The sequence below is a fragment of the Aedes albopictus genome, chromosome 2 (genome assembly GCF_035046485.1).
Source record: "Aedes albopictus strain Foshan chromosome 2, AalbF5, whole genome shotgun sequence".
Taxonomy (NCBI): domain Eukaryota; kingdom Metazoa; phylum Arthropoda; class Insecta; order Diptera; family Culicidae; genus Aedes; species Aedes albopictus.
Genome location: NC_085137.1, coordinates 514,503,757 through 514,529,840, shown reverse-complemented (window position 1 = coordinate 514,529,840; position 26,084 = coordinate 514,503,757). Strand labels below are relative to the sequence as shown.

The following is a 26,084-nucleotide window of genomic DNA, read 5'->3' as shown; positions in this document are numbered from 1 at the left end:
AAATTTCGATTTTCTCTTAAAGCCAGAGGGGTCCCCCTGGAAATTATGGTCGGAATTCAACATATTGAAGAAGGGCACAAATAAATAAACCAATAAATTTTTCAATTTTAAAGTGAAATTAGAGTCTTCCAGAAGTTTTTTTTTTATCAAAACCGATGAGTTGCTATTTATTATTTATCAAGTCCACCCCCCATTGACGAGTCAACGAGCACTGACAAAAAAAAGAAAATGAGATTTATTCCGTTCTAGAGTATTCTCAGGATTCAGGAACACTTTAGCTTATGGCCGGAAAAAATGTTGAGTACATATTCGACGAGAAAGGCACTATCACCACTAGGTGGATTAATCTGTTTTTTTTACTAGGTTTAATCACCGAAAAAAGCAAATTAAAATTAATTATGAAAAAATCTCAACCTAACCTAAATTCTTAAAACAAAGAGTTCACGAAAACTGATTGCTTGGGATTCTAGAGACTTTATTTTAAGTTTATAATATATCGTATGTTGCTTTCACAACAAAACGTGGCGCCAACTTCCAATGAGCATTTCAGAATCATCGTGACGAATCAGGCACCACCTTTACTGAAGCATGCATGAGTGCAATCAGACAAACGTTTGGTTGGCGACGACTTTGGCGATGGTTTCATCAGCGACGGATTTATGTCGTCACGTTCGATAAGGTGCAAAATCGACAACACTTTCACAATTTTTCATGAATAAGTGTTCCGATCAACACCACTGGGCTCAGCACGACATCCCTGCAGCAAAGTGAGGCGTTGGTTCGAGGATCTACGAAACGGTCATCACTATGCGGTATGATACGTATGTATGATAGTCAAAACAAAACAAAGTTGATAGTCATTGATAACGTGGAAGTTTGATATAACTGCAAAATTAAAATTAGAAAAATCACTACGTTTGATTGAATATTAAACAATAATTTATTGAAAATTTGTTCTACTATTTGCTGTACACGTAAGTTCTATTGAATTTGTTGAAGATTTGTACTTAAAACTAACTAAAACTTGAATAAATAGGTACGGTACGACATTCAGGTTAGGCTACATGCAAAGTGAACAAATTTGTTGAAGTTACGGTGAATTAATTGTAAGTTTTCTACATTTTCCTATAAACTATCGTTAATTTGATAACTATTACCGTTAAAATAACCTACTATGTACAATTTGCTTGAAAATTATATGAAATAGATTCGTGCATTGTCGCTGATTGACCTAGCGAGACCCGTTCGCAAGAGGATAACGGATCGGAAACTAAATTGTGAGTAGTAGAACCCTAATTGATGAATGAACATTTTATAATAAAACTCATTTTAGCTTTGATCAGCTGTTAACGTAGACGGACAGTGATTTCAAAGATTACTTTCTACAATTATCCGAACAATAAGTGTTATGTAACGCAAGTTGATCACAATCTTCAATTTAACATTTTTGGCACAAATAAACTTATGTTACAAAGAAAGCGATAAAATGCACTTTTTCAAAAATTATTTCAAAATTTTCTGATATGACAAATACGTTTTTGGGGTCACCAAATTCCACAACAATCAAAAGTGGGTCGCAAGGAAGAAAAGTTTGAGTACCCCTGGGTGAAGCTACTTTGCGCACACTTTCTAAATACCTAATGCGTTTTGCCTCACGTTTTTATGAGCACACATTTAGATCCGTCGAACGAAGCGGGCTGAAAATGTAACTCAAGTAGCATTTTGGGTTTGCTCGGCCTGCTAGAAATCAGATTTATGCTTTTGAAAACTGGAACGGAATAGAAAGGCGACCATCTTTGGACTCTAACAACCGTGTCAATTAGAGTACAGGTATGTTCCGTTTTTTTCAACACAGTCCACGGGTTTCAGTTGATAAAAACAGAATGACTTCTTAATTTGCAACAATTCAATGTGAATTTAAAGTTTTTCTAGAGAAAATAAATCCCTAATTAAAATTATGCAGTTTCCGGTTCACCTTTTTTTAAATCTTTAAGCACATCTTGGTCGAACTGCTCCCATTTAACATATTTTAACATAACTCCACATGAGGTTTTCACTACAGTTTTGTGACTCCGGGGTGCATCTGGGAATGAATATAAACTGAAATTTCTGGTTCGAAAAGTCGGTACAAGATGAAATTCATATATCTGTTTATTTAAGTTGAATGCCAAAGTGACGCATAAGATAGTTCCATTACCTGAAATGACGCGTTCAAGATGACACATTTCTTGAAATGACCAATCTGCCGGGATGTGATTTCTATAATTTGGCAAAGAAGGATATCGTTGATTCGGGTGATATTTATCACTTTTCACAGTTTTTGGCTTCTAATTTTTGATGATTTCCAAAGTGGGCGAAATCGCCCCCCAGGGGGCGAAAATCAGGCCGAAAGGGGCTAAATTTGGAAAAACCAAAATTGGGGGGCGAAAATACTGAAAACGGGGCGATTTTTGAAATAATTGAGAAATATATAAAGTATTGAAATACAAATCCAGAATGTTAACTGAATCATTAAAACTCCCTGACAATTCACAATTTCATGTTTCTAGGATTATTGTAATATGTCCGTTTCTAGAGCGACTAAATTTTACAGAATTTTTTTATATTTATGTGAAGGTGTGAACTTTTTGACAAAATAAAAAGAAAAAAAAAACAAATAAGACAGCTGCACCAGAAATTCGTAAAATAAGAAGATTTCTAATTTATAGGAAGCTTGTGAATTCGCATCACTGGATTTTCTAAATTTTCAATTTCAGAGCAAAGCTGACTACACTTCAAAACACACCAACATATTCCTGACATATTCGTTGATGTTCACAGCACAAACATGATTTGAAAATGAATTGTTTTACATGCAATAATGCAGTTTTTTTTAAATACTGACAATAAATGCTAAGTATATTTTCAGCCTTTGATCATGGAAAAATTAAATCTCTTTAGGGGGTAAAAATGTTTTTCTCAAGTTCCAAGGGGGCGATACATTCTAATGATTTGGGAAACACTGCTTTAAAATAAGTACTACCACGATTTTCATCAGCTAACAAGGTTGAAACATTTACTTGTAAGTGCTGAAAATATGTTTTCCACCTGTATCAACCACCCCAGAATGCGAAAAACTGCACAAATCGTTTACAAATTTTCTAAATTTCAAAGTTCAATAAGGCGAACGCAAATTTCGATTTTCTCTTATGTCAACCACACCCCCCCCCCCCACCCCCCTTCTCTCCTTGGAAAATTTTGGACGTATTTCAGGTGAAATTAGAGTCGAGTCGAGAAACTTCTGAAGGAATCCATTGAAGGCTTTCAAAACAATCCTTCGGCGAAATTTCTGATTGAATTCTAGATTTATGATTTTTTGGAGGAGTTTATGAGGAATTTCATGAAAGGTTTCCTAGCGGAATTCTAGCAGAAATACATATAACAATCTCTACAAGCATGGACCAGTTTCGGAAGGTATCAATAAAAGAGTTTCTAAACGCTATCATATCGCATTTATTTTTAAAAGGAATCTATCGATGATTTTCTGAAGGAAACTTTGGTCGAATTTCTAAAGAAATTCATAGACGATTCAAAAAAAAAAATCCCTGAAGGATTTTTTGTAGAATTTCTAGCGGAATCTCTGCAGGACTTTTCATAGGAATCCATGGAGGAATTACTGAGAACATCATTTGAAGAGTTTCTAGGTTCCTAATCATTGAAGATGTTTTTGCAAGCTTCCCTGAAAAAATTTCTGATAAATTGAAGCTCCTTCGAGAAATTTCAACAAAAATCTCCAGGAGAATTTTTTATTTGAATTTTTTTTTGTGAAAACGGCTCGAAAACTTTTTGCTTAATTTGCAATAGTTTAAAACTCAAAGATTTCGTTTTGCTCATTAAAAAAAACTAAAATAGTTTTTGAATGCAAAAAAGTATCTAAATTCACAGATAACATCATGATAAATATTCAAAATAACCAAGAGAAATCTGAATTTTTGGAGAATACGGACGAACGTAAAAATCTTAATAACATTCAAGAAAACAATAGCATCTACCTGTTTCCATCTAGGATTTGGTCTTTTCGGCGCCTCTCTGAGGCTGGTGCCCTTGGCGGGGGCCAACCGCACGATATGGCTCTGTACATAATGCTTCTCAAGGTAAACATTTATTTGGAATTGTTTGGAAATTTACACAAATCAACATTTTTCTTGCAACGCTTGATAAAAATCCAAAGGACATGGAGATAAACTCAGGCATATAACCATAAGTAGTAATATACTTTTTTTCCGTTAGATGAAAGTTGATGTTTCTACAAGGCAATACAAAATACACGAATGTTCTTGAAACTCTAACTTCGATGCAGCTTACTTGTGCTCATTCTGAATGGAATGACGTGACAAAAGTTGGAGCTGTATATCGAGGTGAGAAATCTTGGCTCGAATGAGGTGAATCTCCATTTGATTTACTCGGCGATTTAACTACAGCATCCAGGTTAACACTTCAAACATACACACTGATCGATTTGTAGTTCAATCAACTCTAACATAATCTTCTAATCATCACTTGTTACATGCATCTGTTTGGCCTTCATTGACGTAGGACAATATACTTTCGTTGTTCATTAAAAATATATAAGTCAGCCGAGACTCACCATACATATTTTCTGTTCTGGTATCCATGTTTTAGAGATGAGAAGTTACAAATGCTGCTTCCAATTCTTTTTTTATAATTGCCTCGGAAGTATAGATTCACTGCTCACATTCCAATAATTATTTCACAGTGCCCTTATTATTATAGGACTATCTCTCCAAAGCACTTTACTCCCAGAAATATCAAACCACTAAATCATAACTCCCAAAAAGGCCTTTTCAGTTCCATCAATTTAAAAAATCACACAAATTCACTTCCGAACACCGTTCGTCCACGTCAAACCGAATTTATCGAACTTTGTCCCACTGCGTTCCGTTCCGCGACCGATTCAGAACTGATTCCGTAAAATTTAAAGCCCACTTGGATGACCACGCGCTGCTACCAAAGCCTACTGCTGCTACGGCTGCTGGTCAAACCAATTCTCGCAAAGCCCAGCAATTAAGCACCGCATCGTCGATGCACCCAGTAGGCAGTTTACGCGGCAGCCAGCGTGTTGTGCTTCCTGTACAAACAAAACAAAAAGTGCCGGTTCAGTTAAGCGACAAACAAAACAACCAAATAAGCAAACGAGAGAATGCGCCAACGACGGAAGAGGCTTTTTTCGGATATGACTTGGTAGGAAAAGCATCGGTTTATTCATTATCATTTTTTAAACCATTTTGCTTTTATTATTTTCAAAATTTGTTTTCCATTTTCTGCTTTTTTCATTTATCTTAAATATAATTAATTTAAAGTTAATATTTTCAATTACTTTTAGCCGTTTTAGCCGGAAACTGCACTCGACCAGTTTTACGGATTACTTTTTTTCAGTTTTTTTGCCTGGTGCTCCCTTCATCTTTTCATTCTGCTCTCGCAAAACTTTTCCTTCTGCTCCGGATATAGACAGTGTATATGTACAAAATAATACAACGAGGGCAAACGTAGGAGTGTTACTAGTTTGTTATAGAACCTTTGCTGATTTTAGTGATCTTTCTTGTGTTTTCCTATGGGGGCGTTTTTTTTTCTGTAAGAGTGTTCAAATAAGAGAACCTGCGAGTGGTGAAGAAGGTGTGGTAATACGATAACCGATTGTTGTTTCCAAGGTAACATTTCTAAAGTGGCGGAACGTGGTTGCTTCGATCTGTTCTTGTGTGTGTTTTTTTTTGTTGGTTAAAATTGTGAACGAGGAGGTTTAAAATTTGCTCGTGAGTAAAATAGTGACTGCGCTCGTTCTCTGTTTTCAATCATTTCGCTAGATCATGTTGTTATTAATTAATTTTGTTTGAATTTTGATTCTCAAGTGATCCCACCGGAGTATTCCAAACCTTTAGCATCAAATGTCTTGTAATGTTTTTTTTTGTGTATTCTCTAATCGGTAGTTTATTGTAAAATATATCTGTTCAATTGGTTGACTTTAGCTGTTTCCCCGCAATTTTAAGACTTAACTTTAAATGACTATAACGTTCTAAAAAAAGTTGGGTTCCGTTTGTTGAGTGATCGTGAAATACAGGGGATTGATGGAAAATGATTGGTTTGATTGTGGCTGTGCAGGATTGTTTTGTTTAGTACTTCAAGCTAAATTAAATTAACGAGAAAATAAGTTATTATCTGCTTAAGAGGCTTGGAACTTTCTTGCTGCGAGAGAGGAACCAATTGAATGCTCCCCGTTTCAAGGTTTGAAAATATTTTACTTTCTCCATGGGTGACATGATGGTAGCCATTTTGAAACGAACACGAAGATTGACGATCGTTGTTGGTATCTTCGATGCGAAAGAAGAAAGAAAACCGAATTCGATGTGATCATGATGGGGCTCGAATGGAAAAAAGGAACAAATTCGCTATGTATGCTGATCATGGGTTGCTTCGATGAAAGGTATAAAAATACTGGCCTCGCGTTGGCGCCATCTTGATTGATCGATTCTTTGCTTATACGTTTTCTTCATGTTGTTTGTTTTGTTTTTTTGTTTTTAACTTTACAATAAAATCAAAGGTCACTACGTTGAAGCCGTTTATTTTCTATTACTTTCTTTTTAGTCAATTAATAGGTCTTTGTTTGTGATTCTTTGTTTACTTTTAGTTGCTGATGTTTATCTCAATTTTACGTCAATATTCGTCCAGATTGTATTAGGTTTTGTTCGAAATACAGATCGATTAATTTTTATTACGCTACAAACATTCAAGAGAGCGAAAATTATAACCATTTCCATTGTTTTTTTTTGTCTTGTTTGTGTGAGTGTGGTGTGTTCTGCTATGTGTTTTGTGTCTGTGTGAGTAGTAGTAACATTTTCTTTATTATCAATTAAATGTCAGCTGGTTTTCTTTCAATGCATACGTTTTTGTAAGTATGTGTGTGTATGTATATGTGCGTTTGTCTGTTGGTGACTTAGTTTAAATTTAGTTAGTAATGTTTTGCTTTAATATATTAAATTTATATATAATAGTTCCTTAATTCTTTTGTACATTTTTGATTAAAATTTAATATTTTTAAGTTTAACATTTCTCTTAAATAATTCTCTTATGTTTCCGCCGTTAAATCATTTTATTTAAGATCATTTTTATCTCTATAAAACAGAGTCGATCCATTGCCCCCGGAAAACTTAGGTGAAATAATATTCTAAAAACATATCTTCCATTATCGGTCACGTTTTTCGCATTTCGATTTTGTACAAAATAAATAATTTCCTTTTTACAAAAAGACTAAACACTATTTCATGGAAAATAAATATTCAATTTAAAAACTTATGTGTCATAAGCATGCGATACTTTTCCGTCTCGAAAAAGAGGTGAAGCTGGTCAGGGGTGGGGTTAGGGGGTGCTGCTACACGTATGAGGAAGGGAGGTCCAAAAACCGTTTTTGACTATATCACTTTCCAGGTCCACTTATTCCTTTACTTACAATCAATCATTTCTGGCTTTGCGTGTCTGTGTAAACTTTTTTTCTTTCTTTCTTTAACTTAGGTTAGCGCCACGTTCGAAATCACATTTCATACATTTTGCTTAAATAGTAATCCCTTTCGTCAAGCAGTAGGGTTGAAACAGTTGCCATTCTCGCCTACAAATCGGCCAAAGACCGCGTGCGCCGCGGTAAGTCGAAAGAACAAAACTATAACAAAAACCCATCACATTTCAGCTTGCAGTTGTGTTTTATCATCAGAGTCGCCGGACTGCTGGCAACGCCTTTGGGCGGCGGTAGCCCTAGTCGAACAGTGCTGCCAGAATATCGTCACTGTTGGCATTGTTGCTAGATCCGCTGGAGGGCGGTGTGTTGAGATCCGGCGGTGGGTCCAGGTAGGAAAGCAGTTCCATCGGGTCCACCACGTTGTCCGGAAGAAGCTGTAAGAGAAAGGAAAAAGGAAACAGTTATTTTTTTTTGTTTCTGTTTGTTGTTTGTATGTCATGTTCTAATTTGTGATAGAAATCATAAAGTTTTTGTAGTTTTAGATTGGACTTTTGTATATATCCGAGAATCAGCCTTGATTTGAAACTCCCAAAGCAAGTGATTTTCGAAGTTTTGGAGATACTGGCAGAATGATGAATATCTTGAATATTCTACGATGCAAAAACAGATTGACCACATAGTGATTGCCCACAAATTCAAAAGGCAAATGCATATGTGAGGGTTTAGAGGGTGTGACGACCCCTCGGTCGGCGCGCCTCACGTAGCTGCGGAAACGCAACACGCGTAGCAAACTGATATGCGTGACGTGAGAAATGTCAACGGACCGACAATGACTGGCAGATGTGTCAGAAAGGAAAAGATCAGTGTGCTAAAAATTACAATTATTTTCTCTATATTGTACTCATATAGCATTTCTATTATACTAGGCTATAAGTCGTGAATTTAATAGTGCTCGGGAATTGAATTGAGACTGAATAGTAGGTAAACCATACATTGATTTAAACTCCTATATCTTAATGAGTTCTCCTGATATAGGTTAGAGTTCGCCTACCGTGAAAGGTGTAGTTGATCGCTTATCGCAACTTAATTCAATACGATCGAACTGGTAAGCCCCCAAACTGTTTTATCGATTGGTAACTAAATAACAAATTTATAGAAGTGGTCAAATACCGGTTTCGACAGTAGGATACGAGGAAGGGCAGTAAGCTTGGAGTATGAACAGGGAAGAGGCTGAAGTGAGGAGTTAGAAGAAGAAGTTTCTAGGAAGGAAGTGAAAAAGAACTAAACGTAAGATTGAATGAAATGACAAATAATGAACTAGACCACTAATATGCTTCCGCTATTTTCTAGGAAGTTTTTATCGAACCAATATATCGATTAAAAACACGGATCTCGTTTCTTTTCCTCCGTTGATTGACAATCAACAGAGGGGTTTCAGAGGCATTGTGTTTTTTTTTTGTGGGAATTTCAAATCGTTTCAGTGGTGCTTTGGTAACTTGGGGGAGGAGGTGGGGTGGTTGTGGACTGTTTCTCAGGTGACTTTAACGGGGGTTTCAAAGGAGTTTCAGAGGCATTTCAGATGTGTTACAATGCGTAGCAGGGTGTTTCCGGAGGTTTCAGAGAAGTGTTATTGAGATTTACGGAATTTAGGAGGGATTTCTGGGCATTTCAGGAGGTATTAGTGGTTTTAGAGGGGCTTAGGAGAGTTTACAGGCTCTCAGGTGAGCTTCACAAGGGTTTAAGGCAGTTTCAGGGGGAGGTGTCCGAGGCGTTTCAAGACGTCACAATTTCAGGGCGCTTCAAGAGGTTTCGAAGAGGTTGTAGGGGACAGTTTGTTCATAATAAGCGAGCTTGACTTTGAAGCTATGGATAAAAAGCATATTCTTAGCTGGAGTCAGGGGGTTTCAGGTGGTCTTAGGGGTTGCAGACCATTTTCAGGTGCGGTCGTGGATATCTGAATCCGGTCGAAATGCCCCTTAAACCCTTGGAAACAGCACTAACAGAGCTTTAAACTTCTAAAAACCGATCTGAAACTCCTCTTAGCTTCGGGACGCTCCGGGATGTTCATGAATCTCTGATACTCTCCAGAACCTTATCTTTTTAGGCGTCTGTGGGTCAAAGCTCTTATGGGCGCATCTTTTTGCTTTGTAAAATAATAAACAGATTTTAAAACGACGACGGTCTTTACGACGCGTCCCATTTATTTTTTTTTTCTTCCTTGACGGTCTTCTAGGCGCCTTCAAAGTGGATTTTTTTTCTCATTCCACGATGGCCAGAAGGCTTAGAAAAGCGCGTCCCTCTTTTCCATTCCTCAACAGCCTAAGAGGAATGTCTTACGGTTCCGAAAAACGAGCATAACTAATCCGACGGTCTTCGAGACACGTCTCCTGCTTTCGCATGTAGGCAAATCAGGCCATCTAAACGGCCCTGCTGGTTTACCATGATCCTGCTCTTTCCTAGCATTTTCACTATTAGTTTTTCTTACCTGGAGATTCACACCTATGTTTTCTTGGCCAAAAATCGCAAGAAAGCCTGGCAGGATAACCATTGTTGGAATTTGACTGAAGCTTATCGATGAGAATCGCCCAGTGCAGTGACCTATAATACACTGCAGTACGTCTGAACCTGAAGTGATCGAACGCTGACTGAAGAAAGAGGAAGAATCGTGGCCTGCTATGGCTCGTCGCCCAGCGGCTGTCAGTCGATAGAGTAAGCGTTACCAGGAGTGGTAAATGTTCGTGTGTTATCAATAATCGGTTGAGGGACAAGACTCTAAACACACTGAGAGATGCTCATTGTCAGACATGTACCACAAAGCGTCCATGAAACTTCTGGAAACCGCTCTATCCCCATCTCAAACCATCAGAAGCAAAATCTAGGTTTTCGAACTAAGTTGCTTCTCTGCAGCACGGACTAGAATCATCCAGAAATAACCCCTCCCTTGTGCATAGGCTTGCTTTAAGGAATGTCTCTTAAGATTCCACCAAGAATGCCTTCTCTCCTCAAGAAACATCCAACAAGGGATTTCCCCAATGTTTATGTTTTCTTAGAGGTAGTCGTTTTAGGAACGCTCCAGAGATTTTTTTCACGAATTTCTAACAAAAAAAAACTATCTAGGAGTCCTCCAGGGTTTTCTCGCATGTAATTCCCTAGAAATCAACCCGTTGGAGACGAATTGTTTCTCCACTGCAGATGCAATCTCGCTGGTCTCGGTTTTAATGCCGGGGACATATATGACCCCTCCGGCTCCAAAGGGAGAAACAATCCTTCACAAATTCTTCCAGTTATTCCTTTGGAGGGTATACTTCCAGCATCTCAAATTAACAAGTATCTAATCTTTGTAACGTTGTCAGTGTTTACAGCTCAAGAAGGATCCAACCGATGATTACTTCACCTACGCTGGAGTTGTGAATGAAAAATGAGAAGAATTCAAGCTCTTGGAGATCAATGTGGACCAGTTCGAGTGTTTGCTGTTCGTTTCCGGCCTGAACTCAAGCAAGGAAACGGATGTTCGGATAACCCTTCTATCACGGATCGAGAGTTTTAATCCCGCTACGCGAAGATTTTGCACTCGCTAGCCGAGGAATGCGAGGGATTTCTGAATCTGAAACAAATTACCGCTATGATCGAGAAGACCGGAGGAAAACAAATCGATTGTGCAGCGAAGATTTCATTAAAAACGCCGCACAACAGCAAACCGCAATCTGAAATTCTGAACACACCATGTTGTAAATGCCTCGACATGTATTATTCGAATTGCCCTTACCTCCAGTAGTAAGAGTAAATTTATTGCTCCTGTTTCGAACAAAAGGATAGGAAGAAGAAGCAACCATTCAAGATCAATTCAGTGGCTAATGCACAAGATCTGTATACCATCAATCAGTCAGTACCATAGCCAGACGTAAGCTCGGAAACCTGGAGATCAATGGACATTCAGTACAACTACAACTGCACAGCGCAGCAGACATTACCGAGATTTTATCGGACGTGTACAGACAAACAGGCAGCCCCATTGAAAGGTCAGCATTCATCGACGTTGTTAGCATCATGTGACGACATGGGTCTAACTGCTGAATTCTAATGTACCGCTATTTTGAACGACGTCGTAAAGCAAGCAAGATGTTACGTCATGTTACGTCAATGAGACATTCCGTTCAACGCAGTTTGCAATCAAGTGTCTTCAAAACCACATCCAAAATCAGAAGTCCGCCGTCTATGATCCAAGTTCAAGAGCGTGTTTGGTCTCCAATTTGGATTGTGCACCAAGAAGAAGGTATCGCTATTAGTCAAGCCAGGTACCAAGCCCGTATTTCGTCCGTACAGCAAAAAAATATGAAAGTTAAACAGCACGTAAATTGAAGATTAACTGAAATTTGCGGCAGAAAAATGTAAATCTCCAACATTTAACGCTAACCGAGCAGCTCGCTGCTGATGAGACGGCTTGTTTACAGATTTTAAAGCATATTCGCTTTAAATTTACATGCATCTGCTATAAATCATGCCAGTCACTCTCCGTCATCAGCTAAACGAACGGCTGCTCGCAGCTGTGGCGGTTTCGCTGTTGTCTCTCTCAGTGCTCTCTGCAGCAGCCGGAGCATGTTGGGAATGCGTGCATTATGGTAGAAGCAGTTTAACTTTGACTGTCTGATACTCAACTAGCTGAGATAGCGGAGAGAGCTCGGGCGTGCTACCCACACCCCAAGGATATGAGTTCAATTCTCGCTCGGAGCTCAAGTTTTCTTTATATTTTCTAACAGATATCTGCAATGTAATTTTAAGATCGCACAAAAATTTCCATCATGTATGACGGGGTCCTTTTGTTACATTCGATCCGTCATAATTTTACAGGTTTTTTTTCGAACTGTGTGCTTTTTGGACGGCGATTCACAGACGGACCACCGGACTACTAATATTTGGATCAAGAAAAGGACACCCAGCAAACAGACTGAAAAGGCAGGCGTTAACTCTCTTGAAGTGCGATTTCAAGTTGGAATTCACGTTTACTGATAGTTATGGGTATGCTGATGTACTGGCACGATTGATCGGTGAACATTCCAAGCCGGATGAGGACTACATCATCGCTAGTTTGGCAGCAGTTCTTCTAGTAACCTACCAGATGATTCAGCAAGAAACGAAGCAGGATAAACTCTTTAATCCGTTATGCGACGTCTTCGGAACTACTGGAATACACCAGCAGAAGCCAATGGACTTCAGTGTTTCTTCAAGCGACGCGAATCGTTGTATGAAGTAGACGGATGCCTCATGTTGCTAGATCGTATGGCAGAACCACTGTCTCTGCAGAATGCAGTTTTCAAACAATAGAACGCATGGCACCCCGGAATGCAAAGAATAAAATCCACGGCGAAAAGCTTCATCTACAGTACTGTCCTAACATTGACGATGACTTGGAGGACTTCGTACGCAAATGTAGTGACTGCGCAGCAGCTTCAAAGGCTAAAGTGAAGACTACTGTATCATCGTGGCCTTAGTATTCCTTCTAAACCGTGGACAAGGCTACATTTGGACTAAGATTGACCAAATCAAGGACAGTATGTTCTGGTGATGGTGGTTTTGGATGAATGGTCTGAAAAATTTGCTAATACCAGTTCAACGACAACAACGAACATTAGATAGCTGCATGAATGCTTCGCACGCATTGGCTGACCTCAAATAGTGGTTACAGACAACGGCACTCAATTCGAATCGGAAATTTTAAAACCATTTTGCAAAAGTTTTGGCATCGAACACGATCGAACTTCACGTTTGTCATCTACAACCCAACTTCAAGATGAAGGATTTGTGGATACCCTGAAACGAGCTCTATCACAGATTGGGGAGAAAAATGTGAAAGAAGCATTGCATACATTCCTTCAAAGTTTGAAGTTCAAACATATCGTTACACACCCAAGCCTTCTCTACCAGACAGTAAACCACCGGCTGAGGCAATACTTGGAAGAAAAGTTCGGACAGTCTTCGATCTAAAGGAATGACAGAAACAGCAGGTGATTGATAGCAATGAGTAACAAAATTCTCAATTCAACAAGATACATGGAGCCGAACGTCGTATTTTCGTGATCGGTAAGCAAGTATATGCTGAAATTCACATACGAAATTAGAAATACTGGGCCGAAGAAGTAATTGTTGAGCTTAAAGGAAATGTGGTGCCCGAGAAGAAGAGAATAGCAAAATAATAACTACAAAACATATCCTGTTTTTATATCTTGTTTTGTTATTATTAAGTTATCAAGGAATTACATTTCCATAATATGTTTTGTTGGACAATCTTATTTTGTTATTATCCAGCTATTGATATGCACCCATTAAACATTATTCAAATAACATGTTTTGTTATGGAGCAAACTAAGTTATTATTGTGATATTGAGAGTGTACAAATATTTGATAAACAATATCACAACAATAACAAGTTTTTAAAATTGTAACTATAACATTGAAGATTTACGTTCTTTACAGCATTCCGTACATATTATCTAATAATTCTAATTATTATTCTTGTCAGCTTATTATTTTATTTTTTTGAATCCAGTTACATATAGTCGTATCGTGGATTAGAAGTTCCTCGGAAAAAGTTAGACTCATATGTTTTAATTCGCAATAAACTCTATCCAAAAAATTTTGCTCTTTGTTTGTTATCAATAACTTTTGAAGATCAAAATTTGTTATTGAAATATTTTCTAAATTCATTGTTATTAAGTTGTTTTTGACACAAACAAAACATGTTATTAAATTGGTCTTCCAGGAACATTTTTTTGTTATGATATTTGTTATTTTGCCGCTTATGACATGCAAGTTTATAACAGAATATGTTATGTTAATAACATTAAAACAACTGATTTCATTATTCAGTTATTTTGCCAAAATAACGCATTTTGTTATGCAACTGTTATTTTCTTCTGCTCGGATGTGCTACGTTTTTTTGGAAGACAAACGACGTCGAGGATTGATCCGATCTCATGCAAATCAACTACGACGACAAACACTATCGGAACCTACAACGATTGAAGATGCAACGATTCAGTTGCAAATACTGCTGGAGAAATTTTCAGTCACAGAACTAATACCAATTGAAGGAGACGATGGAAGTAAGGTTTTACCAGAAGCAAACGACAACCCGCTATATCGGCAAGTTGAAGCTCAGCTGCAACCATTTTTAGGGTTTCGAGATTGTATGGTCGTCATCAACCATCAACGCAGCGACTGGTGATGAAAAGAAGTATTTCGTTCCGTGATCCACTGCCAGGTGCCGACACTGCTCAAACGTCAAATTTCGTGTGAGAGAAAGCAGGCCAGAATAAATTCGTGCAGTAATCCATAATGGCATTCATACAATGAACCATTTTACGAAGTGACAATAATGTTGATGATAATATTGCTTTTCACGGGTTGGGACGCTACTTCTTGTCAAAATTTCATTCACAAAATCGGCACGTAAAATGGACTATACATTCATTCTTGTTCAACCCACGGTGTACAATATTCAGAAGGTGATACGTTCCGGAAATCTGACAGTTTTTTGATGATGTAATTCAAATCGTTTATAAGCGTACACACAATGATCTTGTACTCCATACCTATTTCAACAACGTATTGCGGATTTTTAGAAAAATTTCCACTCTGCGGTAGCCGCCGAGTTCTACCGCAGCTGTCAAAGTCCTACCGCAGGTTTGAAAATCATCCTATCATTGAAACTGAAGGCCAAATCAAAGCATGCTTGCAAGGTAAATTGAACTGAAACCCAACAACAAACAATGATCATCGGCGTCGTATCCAAGGCTATCCAAGGCATCGCTAGGGCTCGCTAAGGTAGATCGATGATACCTCAGTGAAAATCAGTAGTCTGACAGCTGCGGTAGCTTTTCGTTCTACCGTAAAACGGAAAGTTTTCTCTAAATTAACAATAAAAGGATGATAAGAACGACGTCACATGTTTACATCCATAATTGATGTTTACATAAGTTACTAGCCTGCCTTGTGATCTTTATGCCGTGGTTCAACCATTCAACCAGGTCAGTCACAATTCTAAACTGTAGAATATTACACAAAGCTTCTAAAAATTGTTCTCAGTACGGCTTATTTAATAATCAGCAATCCACGGAGCAGATAACACGTGGTGCTGAAAACCAAGAACTAACATACGAATGAACTCAAGCTGATTTGTTAACCACGATCTGTAGCGGGCGAGTAAATGAACCTTTCGCTTCTACACCAGCATGTTGACGTAGCAGACGTTGTTTTTTGAGCTGAATACCAGCTGATATGCATTGAGAAGGAATCCTTCTTCTTCTTCTTTATGGCTCTATGTCCCCACTGGAACTTGGCCTGCCTTTCTTCAACTTCTTTGAGCATTTCCACAGTTGATAATTGTAGGGCTTTCTTTGCCTGTCAGTGCATAAATTTGTATATTGTGAGGCAAGCACAATGATACAGTATGTCCAGGAAGTCGAGAAAATTTTCCCGACCGGAACGGGAATCGAACCCGCTGTTTCCGGATTGGCGATCCATCCTAGATTGCTTCTAATGGACCTCAAGACCTTTCCGTGATGCTATCGATTGGCAGTCCCGCTGCCGGCGTTTACTTTTCGGCTTCTGAGTCGTCGTCATGGTGCCTTGTACCTTTTCAGCACACGGAACACGGTGTTTCTGGAAAAACTCAATGCTTTTGCCAGCTTGGAAGCGGACAGCGTTAAATTTCAAGAGGATTGTACACGATCCTGTTTCTACGCTCCGATTGCAAAGTTTTTAGAACAGAAAAAAATCACTGTAATTGTTATTGGTATTGTCAACAATTACACGTCAAAAGTTTTTAAAAACATCCTCTAGGTGCGTTGTAATAAGCAAAAGGGTATGTGCCATTACTAAGTGGGCCATGATTTACATACATTTGTAAATACATTATGAATATCTACAAGTATATATCCTGAAAAGTACTCACATTCAAATCGTTGCCACCTTCGCCCTCGATGACGGCCGCCGGATCAAAGTTGAGATCTGCCGGCAGATCCACGTCCGTCAGTCCGACCAGGCCACCAGCTTGGCTGTTGTTGCACTGCTGGCTCTGCATCATCGAGTTCATCGTGTTCATCAGATTCTGCTGCAGGTTGTTCGCCGCCGATGAGTTCATCATACTCTGCGGCGAATTCATCATATTTTGCGGTGAGTTCATCATGTTTTGGGGCGAGTTCATTAGGCTCTGCGGTGAGTTCATAATGTTCGCCGCCGGGTTGTTGCCCATTCCCATGGCCTGCTGCTGCTGTTGGTGCTGAGGCGAGTGCATTAGGCTGTTCGCCACGGGGTTGTTACTATGGCCACCGCCGTTGTTTTGGTTACCGCTGTTCGGGGAAATTCCGGAGTTGTTTCCGCCGGGGTTGTTGGAACTGCTGCCACCGTTGTTGCCGCCACTACTACTGCTACTGTTTTGCCCGTTGCCGGATTGACTGGAGTTGTTTTCGTTGGCTGGGGGAACGCTCGGCGGTCCACCGGGTGTCATTGGGTGCGAGTTGCCTCCACCGGGGGTGTGCGGGGTGTGAGGGGTGTGAGGCATCTGGAAGAAGATTTTGAATTTGAGTTGAGTGTCTTGATCATCTAGAAATGAGTTATTCGGTTAAGTTGATGTACCTGATCGTTCAACGACTTCTCCATCGCATTGAGAGGATCTAGCGAGTTAACGGAATCGCTCAGATGTGCGAGAGGGTTGGTACCGAAGTCGCCTGGCGTGCCAGGCCCGTTACTGTTGGTACCGCCCTGCACATTTGCGTTCGGTTCCTGTTTGATTGGATTGCCAAAGTTGTCGAACTGCGTTCGCTGATTGTAACTGTAAGACAAGGATTGCTAGATTAGTGAACATTTTCAAGAACAATCGATCAACGGCTTACTTTGATCCCATCATGCTGCCACTCGCAATGGAGCTCATGTCGGGGCTCATGTATGGACTCATGGCGTTCATGTTGTCCCACGTGGGTAGCGAGGTGGATCCGGGCGACATAACCTTACTGAACTGTTTGCCGTCGCCGTCCGGATCCGGTTTGATTCCGAGCAGTCCAGGCGTAGAACTGCCCCGTCCTTCGGCTCCCGGTGTCGAACCGCCGGGTGGGACTGTATTTGGACCACCTCCGTTGTTGCCACTGCCGCTGCCGCCTCCCACTCCCGCTGGTTTTATCGCCCTCCAATTCGCCTGCGAATCGATGACTACCTCTTCCGTGTCCATTCCGTTGGGGGTGTTGGAAGAGTTCAGGGTGTTGAGGATGGCCCACATGTACTGATCGATCTCGAGACTCTCGGTAAGTGCGGGTTTACTGAAGGAGAGAAATTGGTGGAAGTGATGTTAGGTTTGCAGTTCTTTAGAGAGAATGGTGTTCAGGGAGATCTTACTTGCACACAGGACATCGCCAGTTGCCACGTTCGCAGTTGAGCGCTAGGTACGCTTCTAGGTCGAAACACTGGATGTGCTTACAGTCACGGCCACGCGCTGGAAGTGCTATTCGTTTCGTCGTTATGGTACACTTGAGGGAGACCTGGGGAAGATCCAGAACGATCGGTTTAGTCAGGAGATCTAGAAGGCTATCAACGGCTGAGAAGCATACTTTTGAGGAGGTCGCGGGTTCAAGGGAGTCCTTGTCGGGTCCGAGTCCGTTTGCACCGAGCGGATGGTTGGGATTCGTTGTGTGCCCTACGGAGAAGTTCCGCTTGATTTTGGCCACCGCCTGCTCGGCCGATAGGAGATTGCGCTTCAGCAGTGTGTGAAGCACGTGGTTAACCGACGGCCGGTGTACCAGCTGCAGAACGAAGAGATGGGACTGCGGAGATTGGAGAATACGGTTAGATATGATGTAGGAGTGGATTGAGGTAATGACAAGACTTACACAACAGCAGGTGCTAACCGTGATCTGGATTGTATTCCGACCAGGTTGGCAGACTTGCTTCAGGTAAAGTGGCCGATGGGTGTTCTTGTTGTCACCCCGGTCGATCTCCAGCGGCGTCGAGTTCGCCGACACTTGAACACTGGCCGGCCAGTTGGTGTTCATCTGCCGGTCCTCGTGGTGGAAACATTTCAACTGTAGTTCGAGATCCGGCCGGCACATGAGCGTGTTGTACACGGTTGATTTCAGCTGGAATACGTGATTGCTAACTGCGAGGTTATGTTCCAAGCGGAACGGTGGTAGTAGGATTCCGTCCCGCACCGGGAACGTTAGTCGGAGTTCTTCATCTTCTGTAATGGATAGAAAGTGTTAGCTGAGTTCTATTGGAGAGATAACTTTGACTTACTGTGTGGTAGGTTTGGCTTAATGTCCGGGTTTGGACTAATGTACGGTGTCATGGAAGAGGCGGGTGTGAGTGGAGGCGTAGGATTGCCGGGCACAGGACTATGCTGGTAGTTCATTCGAACGTCAGGCTGGTAGCCTTGCATGTTTTGGTAGCCCGTATTGTAATACTGTTGACTGTGTGCGCTGCCCGCGCTATAAGGAGGAGTATTCTGACGCTGTTGCATCATCTGAGGACCCCGATAGTTCATTGGCATAGGGCCATGCCTTCCGTAGCCGGTGTTGGCTTGCATTGGTAGAGGAACTCCTGTAGGTTGATGAGGTGGAAATTGAGAACCAGCTCCGGGCATTCCTTGCTGACCCATGCCGTACATAGACCGTTTCGCGGCCATCTGCATTTGTGGATTTGGGTAAGGAGCCATCCTCCTCGGGTGGGCAGGGTATCCGTTGGCCATTCCTTGCATTTTAGACATCGGTGACATCTGGTTCATTTGATTGAGGGGATTCATGCTGTTCATCTGACTCATGCCGTTCATGCCCGATCCGGGGCCCATCTGGCCACCCATCCCCATGCCCATGTTCATCATTTGTGCCATCGGGTTCATCTGCTGATGATGCCTACCGTAGCTTCCCATGCCGTTCATCGATCCCATTTGGTTCATCTGCATTCCACTCATACCACCCATGTTGCCGCCACCACCTCCAACTCCTCCTCCCACCCCTCCAGAACTAACACCACCACCACCTCCCATCTGACTCATGGGGTTCATTCCGGCACTCATCTGGTTCATGCCTCCACCACCACCGCCACCCATCTGATTCATGCCACCCATCTGGTTCATTCCGTTCATTTGATTCCATGACGCCTGCGAATGCATCGCCATGTTGTTCATCTGCTGCAATTCGATGTTACAATTAGAACTCATCACGGTAACTCATCCAGACCCGAAACCTACCTGAGGATTGTATCCAACATCCATCCCGCCTTGTTGTCCTCCGGCTGCTGCGACCATATCGCGCTCAGAAGAAACCTGCTCAACCTTCCGTTTCCCCAGAATAGAAGCTGACTCTCAGTGGATGACCGTAATACTTTTGAACTTCGTAACTATTCCTCTGTTTGACACATTGATGTTTTTAAGCCGATCTGTTTCGAAGATAGAGTTTCAATGTTAGATCTCATGTCCAGCTCACATTCTAAGATCATACTCACCTGTTTCAACTAATGGATTGATGACGGTTGTCCCTGTCGCAGTTCAGAAGGAAGGACGATCCGCCTTGGCTAGCGACCACCCAATGATGGAGCCCCTAGAGGGAGCCCCCCTGGGCACTCATTTCCGGAACATAGCTACAAGAGAGACAAAAAAAGAAAGCCGTTTATGACAAATCTGTAACAAGTCGGGTAGCAACAGGCTTGAATTCATTTGACGTCATTGATAAGAAGCCAACCGTCATCGGATTAAGTGGGAGTTCAGACAAAGCGAGCGACAGCATCCTCTGTCATACCGTTATGTGTGGGGTGGCGTCGACGGCATCACTGCACCACTGACTGACTGGGTGGAAATTGTTTAACATTTTCCTCGGAAAGGGCATCCTGGGAAAAAGAGCATCAACCAACGACCCACGCATTCGGATGTGCAAAAGTCGTCACACTGGTGATGGTCGTGAAGTGTTGGTGTTGTTTCATCGTTACTGCAATGGTTTTGACCTTTTTTGCGTGTGTCTTTTCCTTGTTACTGCAGGGCGGATACTTTCCTACGAAAGCCGAAACTTTCTATGGAAAAAATTGTGCTTCAAGTTTCAAGCTATGCAAGCTGGGTTACAGATAGGTTTATCCGTCACAGCCAACGTAAACTTGAATGCTCGGCCAAATTACATTCCAAATACTAGCAGGACTAAAATATCATGTGCCATGCACTATTTCTTTCAATTGTCTTTGGAAACACTACCCATGCAGAGTAAATAATATGGAATATTAGTATCGTATTGCTGTTGGATTGTTATCTTCAATCTTCGGCAAACTATAAAGACGAAATTGTAAAGAACCACCGCTCTGGGCTAGAATAAGTAGCTGGCAACGCTGCTAAAATACCAGTGGAATTCCTCACGGAATAAGAGGTACAGTACCAGAAAAAAAAATGTCAGAAATTTGATAAGAAAATTTCCATCTGGCATTTTCTTTGAAAATCTTCTGATAATATCTTGAGTAACACCTCTTGAAGTTTCTTTAAGAACTCATTCAACAATTTGTTTAGAAAAAAAAAAATTCAAGCGATTATTTTAAAAATTCTTCTAGTATTTTGTCGAGGATGCCCTTGAAAACTCCTTTGATTTTCAAGAAGTTTGCTTAAAAATTCCAACAACATTTTCGTCAGGCAGTTTATTTTTGCAAACTTTGGAAAATTCATTCGAAAATCATCTTAGATTCTTATCCGGAGTTTCCTTCAGTATTATAAATGCAAAAAAAATCTATTTTCCATAGTTTTTCTTAAATTTTTTCTGACCGAAGGAATTCTTTAAAAAATAACCGGACACCTGAATTGCTCCTTAATCAACAAATGCATATTTAAGTGTAGAATTAGCTATAAGTTAAAATACACATAAATATAAACAAAAAAAAAAAACAAATGCATAAATTAAGGAGTGATTTTTTAAAATACTGTAGAAAAAAATAATTCCTTAAGAAATTATTTACTTAAAAAAGAAAAAAATCCTTAAGAAGAAAGCCGACAAGTTTTAAAAAAAAACTGCCGGAGAAATAATTGAAATTCAAACAGATTTTTTCAAGAAATTTCTAAAGGAATTGTCGAAGGAGAACCTATCAATCGCAGAAGTTCTTCATGTGGTAGAATATATAGCAAGAGGAAATTCTGAAAACAGAGAAAAAACATGTCGATAAAATAAAATAATAAATTCCTGACAAAAATCGCCAAAAGAATGCTGGAATAATTTCATAAACATATGCTGGAAGAATTCTTAAGGATCTCCAAAATAAAATGTCTGAGGAATTGCCAATAAATTACACGATGAATCTCAGAAGAAAGTTGTGGAGGAATTTTTGAGGAGTATAGGTATTCTTTGAGGAATTTATTTTGAAAATCATCTTGAAAACTTTTCCGGAATTTATTTTAGTATTCTCAAAAAATCTTAGTTTCAGTGACATTTTTATTCTGAAATGACCGAAGGAGTTTTTAGGAAAAACTGGACATCTATTTTTTCCCTTAAATCCCAAAAAGTCTTGAAGAAATTTCCGTTCCGATTCCTAAGGAAATTTTATTTAAAAAAATCTTGAAAATATAGCCAGTAGAATTCTTTGTATATTTGCTGGAATAATTTCCTAAACATGTGCTGGAAGAATGCTCAATAGGCTTTTTTAAAAAGTGTGTTCATAAGCTTTTCTGAATTCAAATGACATGAAAAGAGAAACCTCTTAGTTTGAGCAAAAAAATCGAATCTCTCTCAAATTAATTTTCTAATAAAATTCGAAAGTCTCGCAAAACATGATTTTTTTTAAGATTTAGATTTTTTTCTTTTACAAAAAAAAAATGTAACTTTAGAGCCCGATAACTTTTAAACCATTTGACCAACTTCAAATCTTTTAGCGTGATTTTGTAGATATTTTTGTTGACTCTATGACAATTCCCCGAATTCAATTACCCCGAATGACATTACCCCGTATTCCATTACCCCGAATGACCCATTTCCCCGAATTCCATTACCCCGAATGACCCATTACCCCGAATATTTTTTTCTAAGTTATAAATTTTCTATTTCTTAAAATGAAGGAAAGTGATGCCGTTTATCCGGGAATGAACTGTCTTGGTTGTACCAAAATACTTAGTGGAAAATAAAGGTTTTTTTTGTTTGCTGTGAGAATATCTAAGCATATCAAGCTCCGGGACCCTTCGAAAAAATCTCTGTTCAGTATGATTAAAAGAACAGGCAATTGCCAAAAGAAGGAATCATCTCTATCGAACTCTCTATTGGTTTTGGATCATTTGATCGAAAAAAAAAATAAATTTATGTGGTCATGTCTTCCATATACAGTCGACTCTCCACATGTCGATGTTCTACATCTCGATATCTCTCCCTATCTCGATGGTTTGAGCTTCAGACTACGTACATTTTTCCTCTCTACATATCGATATCTCCATATCTCGATATCTCCCTATCTCGATGCGATCTCGATCGTTTTTGTTCTAGATTTTCTCTCTATATGTCGATATGCCCATTTTCACAGGTTACTATACCTCGTTTCCTAGGTGCAAAACATTATGGGAAGGCAGAGTGACATCTGTTTGTTGTTGGTTTTTCCTAGTAAGGACTGTTCATTAAAGAAAGTGGACACCTGTTTTTCAATAGAAAATATTTATTTTCGAACAAATTCATAAGTTTATTTTTTATTAGTGACAATCAACATATATGTGACCGAATTCACGTGAGTTTGAACATTTACTTCGCATTTCTGAAGAACGCTTGGACTTTCCTCTTGATACCTCCCAATAGATTCTGCACAACTTTCTCCGTAACCTCTTGGTGTGCCGTAGACCAAATTTTCTTGAAGCAATTAACAGAGCTGACTTCTCTTTCATCTTTCTTGAGTTCTCGCTTAATTATTGTTCAGTATCTTTCGACAGGACGCAGTTCAGGGAAGTTTGGTGGATTTTGCCATTTTTCGACAAAATCGACTTTTTCCTTCTTGAGCATCTCTAGTGTAGAAGAAGCGTAATAAGCGGATGCCAGATTCGGCCAAAACAATGGAGGATCCGTATGTTTTCGGTAGACTGGTAGAAGTCGTTTTTTGACGCATTCCTTTCTGATATTTTCACCGTTGATTGTTCCCATTGCGAAATACGATGAACTCTTTAAGCCGGATGAACAATTGGCTTGCCACAACAAAAACTTTTTCCCATTTTTTTCAATTCTGTGGTTCCCTACATTATCCAGCACTTCTGTCCCCTGCTCAGCGTTGAAAAATTGCGGTCCCGGAAGTGTACTAGTATGCCAATTCTCGAAACGACAACTTTTTGGAACACCATTTGTGCAGAATTAATCTTCTAGTCGCTAAGCTAATCCAACGTATCGCTCGAAATTCTCACTTTTTTCCGTTTTCTTTGAGTGTGTTGCCAAAGTGAACAATGTTTTTACACACTGAGCAAAAGTTCACAATTTTTTGTTTAGTTTTAACTCTAAACTATTGGTGAACAGATGTCCACTTTCTTTTTTTCAATCTAGTGTGCATTACAAATTGATTCTTCAGTTCGATCTCTCCCTATCTCGATGGTCCCTTCAATATCGAGATCTGGAGAGTCGACTGTAACAGCATTACTAGAAAGAATAGCCTATGATTAAAAGAAGGAAAAATCTCTGATAAAAATATTAACAGTTGCGACGCCAACAAATTCCTTAAATTAATAACTAGTAAGAACAGCCTTTTTTAGAAAGAAGAATACATATCTGATGATCATTTAGGCAGGTAAGAGTGCCAAAAAGTTCCTCAGTAGTAAGGTCAAAAAGAACAACATATGCTCAAAGAAGGAAGTTTTGGTTGAAAATGTGGTGAACTACTTGGTCCACCGTTTATTACACAAAGCAGGTCTCCAGTTAAGCTTGTGGATAAATCATTCGGGGAAATGGAATTCGGGGTAATGGAATTCGGGGAAATATCCTAAAGCCATTTTTGTTGCCCAAGAATGTTGTAAATAAGCTGTATCTTTAAAAATGGTTTCAACATGGATAAAATTTAAAAAAAAAAACGTTTAAAAACACGTATTTTAAAAGAAAAAATTTGAATTCTTTTTCTAAAAATTTTCCATTCGATTTGGAAATCTTAAACTTCAATTTCTAGACGCTAAAAGATTTGAAGTCGGTCAAACTGTTTAAAAGTTATCGGGCTCTAAAAATATTAAAAAAAGAACATTTTTTTTAAAACCTCATATTTTGCGTAATTTTGGAAAAAAATGTTCTACAAATTTATTGGAAAATCAATTTGAGAAAGATTCAATATTTTTGGCTCAAACTCAGAGTTTTCTCTTTTTATGTCATTTAAATCCAAAAGAGCTTACGAATTGCAAGTTTCAACAACTTTTCAAAAATAGGCCGCTAAAAAATGTCGGAAGAATTCCTCAAAAATTGCACGAGAAATCGCAGAAGAAAGTTGCGGAGAAATTCCCTAAAAGAGTTTTCAAAAGAATTACCAAAAGAATTTCCGAAAGAATTACTAAGGGAAAAGCCGGCGATGTTTGTTTTGAATTTGGCAAAGAGATTCCCCAATGAATTGACAGCATATGGCTCGGAAACATCCCTAAGAAATTGCTGAAAAAAAATTGCTGAAAAGGCTTGTGAAGTTCATGGAAAAAATCCATGGAATTACCGTATGAATTCTTCAAGAATTTATAGAGAGACTGTTGGAGGATATCCTGCAAAAAAAAAACTCTGAGTAGTTCCTATAGAAAATTGCGTTAAAATTCCTAAGTAAATTGCCATAGGACTTTACCAAAGAATTCTCAATCAATAAGTAATCAATGACAATATTTTTTTATAATAACGTTGCGAAAAGTTTGACTTTTCCATCAGAGGAAGTGCCGTGAAGAAGCCTACTTTTCCATACATGAACAACAGTGCCGGCAAGCCTCGTTGGATAAATGTACAACTCGTGCTGAAAAAATCATCATTTTGCAACTTGTTGCATAAGTAACTATTTTACAAAACTTCTGAATAAAATTCTTGGGAAAAGCAATGAAAAAAGGCCTAGGAATTTCTTAATACATTGCTTAAAAAATGCTCAATACATTATCGGAGTTAATTCTAAGAGAAATTTGGGAGGAATTTCGAAATAAATTGACAAGTGTCTTAAGATTTTGTCAAAATATTTTCGAGAGAACTGTGGTACAATTTCTAAAAGAATTGTTGGACAGGAATCCTCTAGAAAGAATTTCCGGAGGAATTTTTGATAAAAAATACTAGAAGAATCGCAAAAATAAATCATAAAAAATAACAACAGGAAATCTTCATGAAGCTGCCATAAGAACATCAGGAATAGAATTTTGAAATTTTTTGAAGAGTGTTTTCAAGAAATTGTCAGAAGAATTCTTTATAGATTTGTTGGAAATATTTCTAAAAAAGTTGGAAGAATACTTCAAGGAATACTTAAGGATACACCAAACCAAAAATAGTCGGAGGAAGTCCTCAATAAATAACATGATGAATCCCAGAAGAAAGGTGCGGAAGAATTTTCGGAGGAATTTTACAAGAAATGGCTTCCTTGTCACAAGTATTTATTTAAAGAATTCCCAGATAATATTCT

General features: G+C 39.3%; 2 protein-coding genes across 3 annotated transcripts in view; both read right to left on the bottom strand.

Moving 5' to 3' along the window:
• LOC109412806 (serine protease nudel) overlaps positions 1–5,345 on the bottom strand; it is a 29,456-nt gene extending 24,111 nt beyond the window's left edge. Inside the window, exon 1 of the mRNA XM_062854556.1 lies at positions 4,628–5,345. Coding sequence (XP_062710540.1) covers positions 4,628–4,655 — 28 coding nt within the window. The 5' untranslated portion in view covers positions 4,656–5,345. The remainder of the gene's footprint in view (positions 1–4,627) is intronic.
• Positions 5,346–5,562: 217 nt separating this feature from the next.
• The window catches only part of LOC109409728 (zinc finger MIZ domain-containing protein 2), a 292,272-nt gene continuing 271,750 nt past the window's right edge, over positions 5,563–26,084 (bottom strand). The window contains exons 2-11 of one of the 2 annotated variants that reach the window (XM_062854558.1): positions 19,992–20,126; positions 19,738–19,925; positions 18,786–19,674; positions 18,383–18,729; positions 18,104–18,316; positions 17,892–18,034; positions 17,396–17,815; positions 17,139–17,334; positions 16,456–17,064; positions 5,563–7,938 (exon numbers count right to left, since the gene is read on the bottom strand). In XM_062854558.1, coding sequence (XP_062710542.1) covers positions 7,801–7,938; positions 16,456–17,064; positions 17,139–17,334; positions 17,396–17,815; positions 17,892–18,034; positions 18,104–18,316; positions 18,383–18,729; positions 18,786–19,674; positions 19,738–19,794 — 3,012 coding nt within the window. In that variant the 5' untranslated portion in view covers positions 19,795–19,925; positions 19,992–20,126 and the 3' untranslated portion in view covers positions 5,563–7,800. Of the gene's footprint in view, positions 7,939–16,455; positions 17,065–17,138; positions 17,335–17,395; positions 17,816–17,891; positions 18,035–18,103; positions 18,317–18,382; positions 18,730–18,785; positions 19,678–19,737; positions 19,926–19,991; positions 20,127–26,084 lie in introns of both variants that reach the window. The other variant, XM_029870201.2, reaches the window with a different exon arrangement.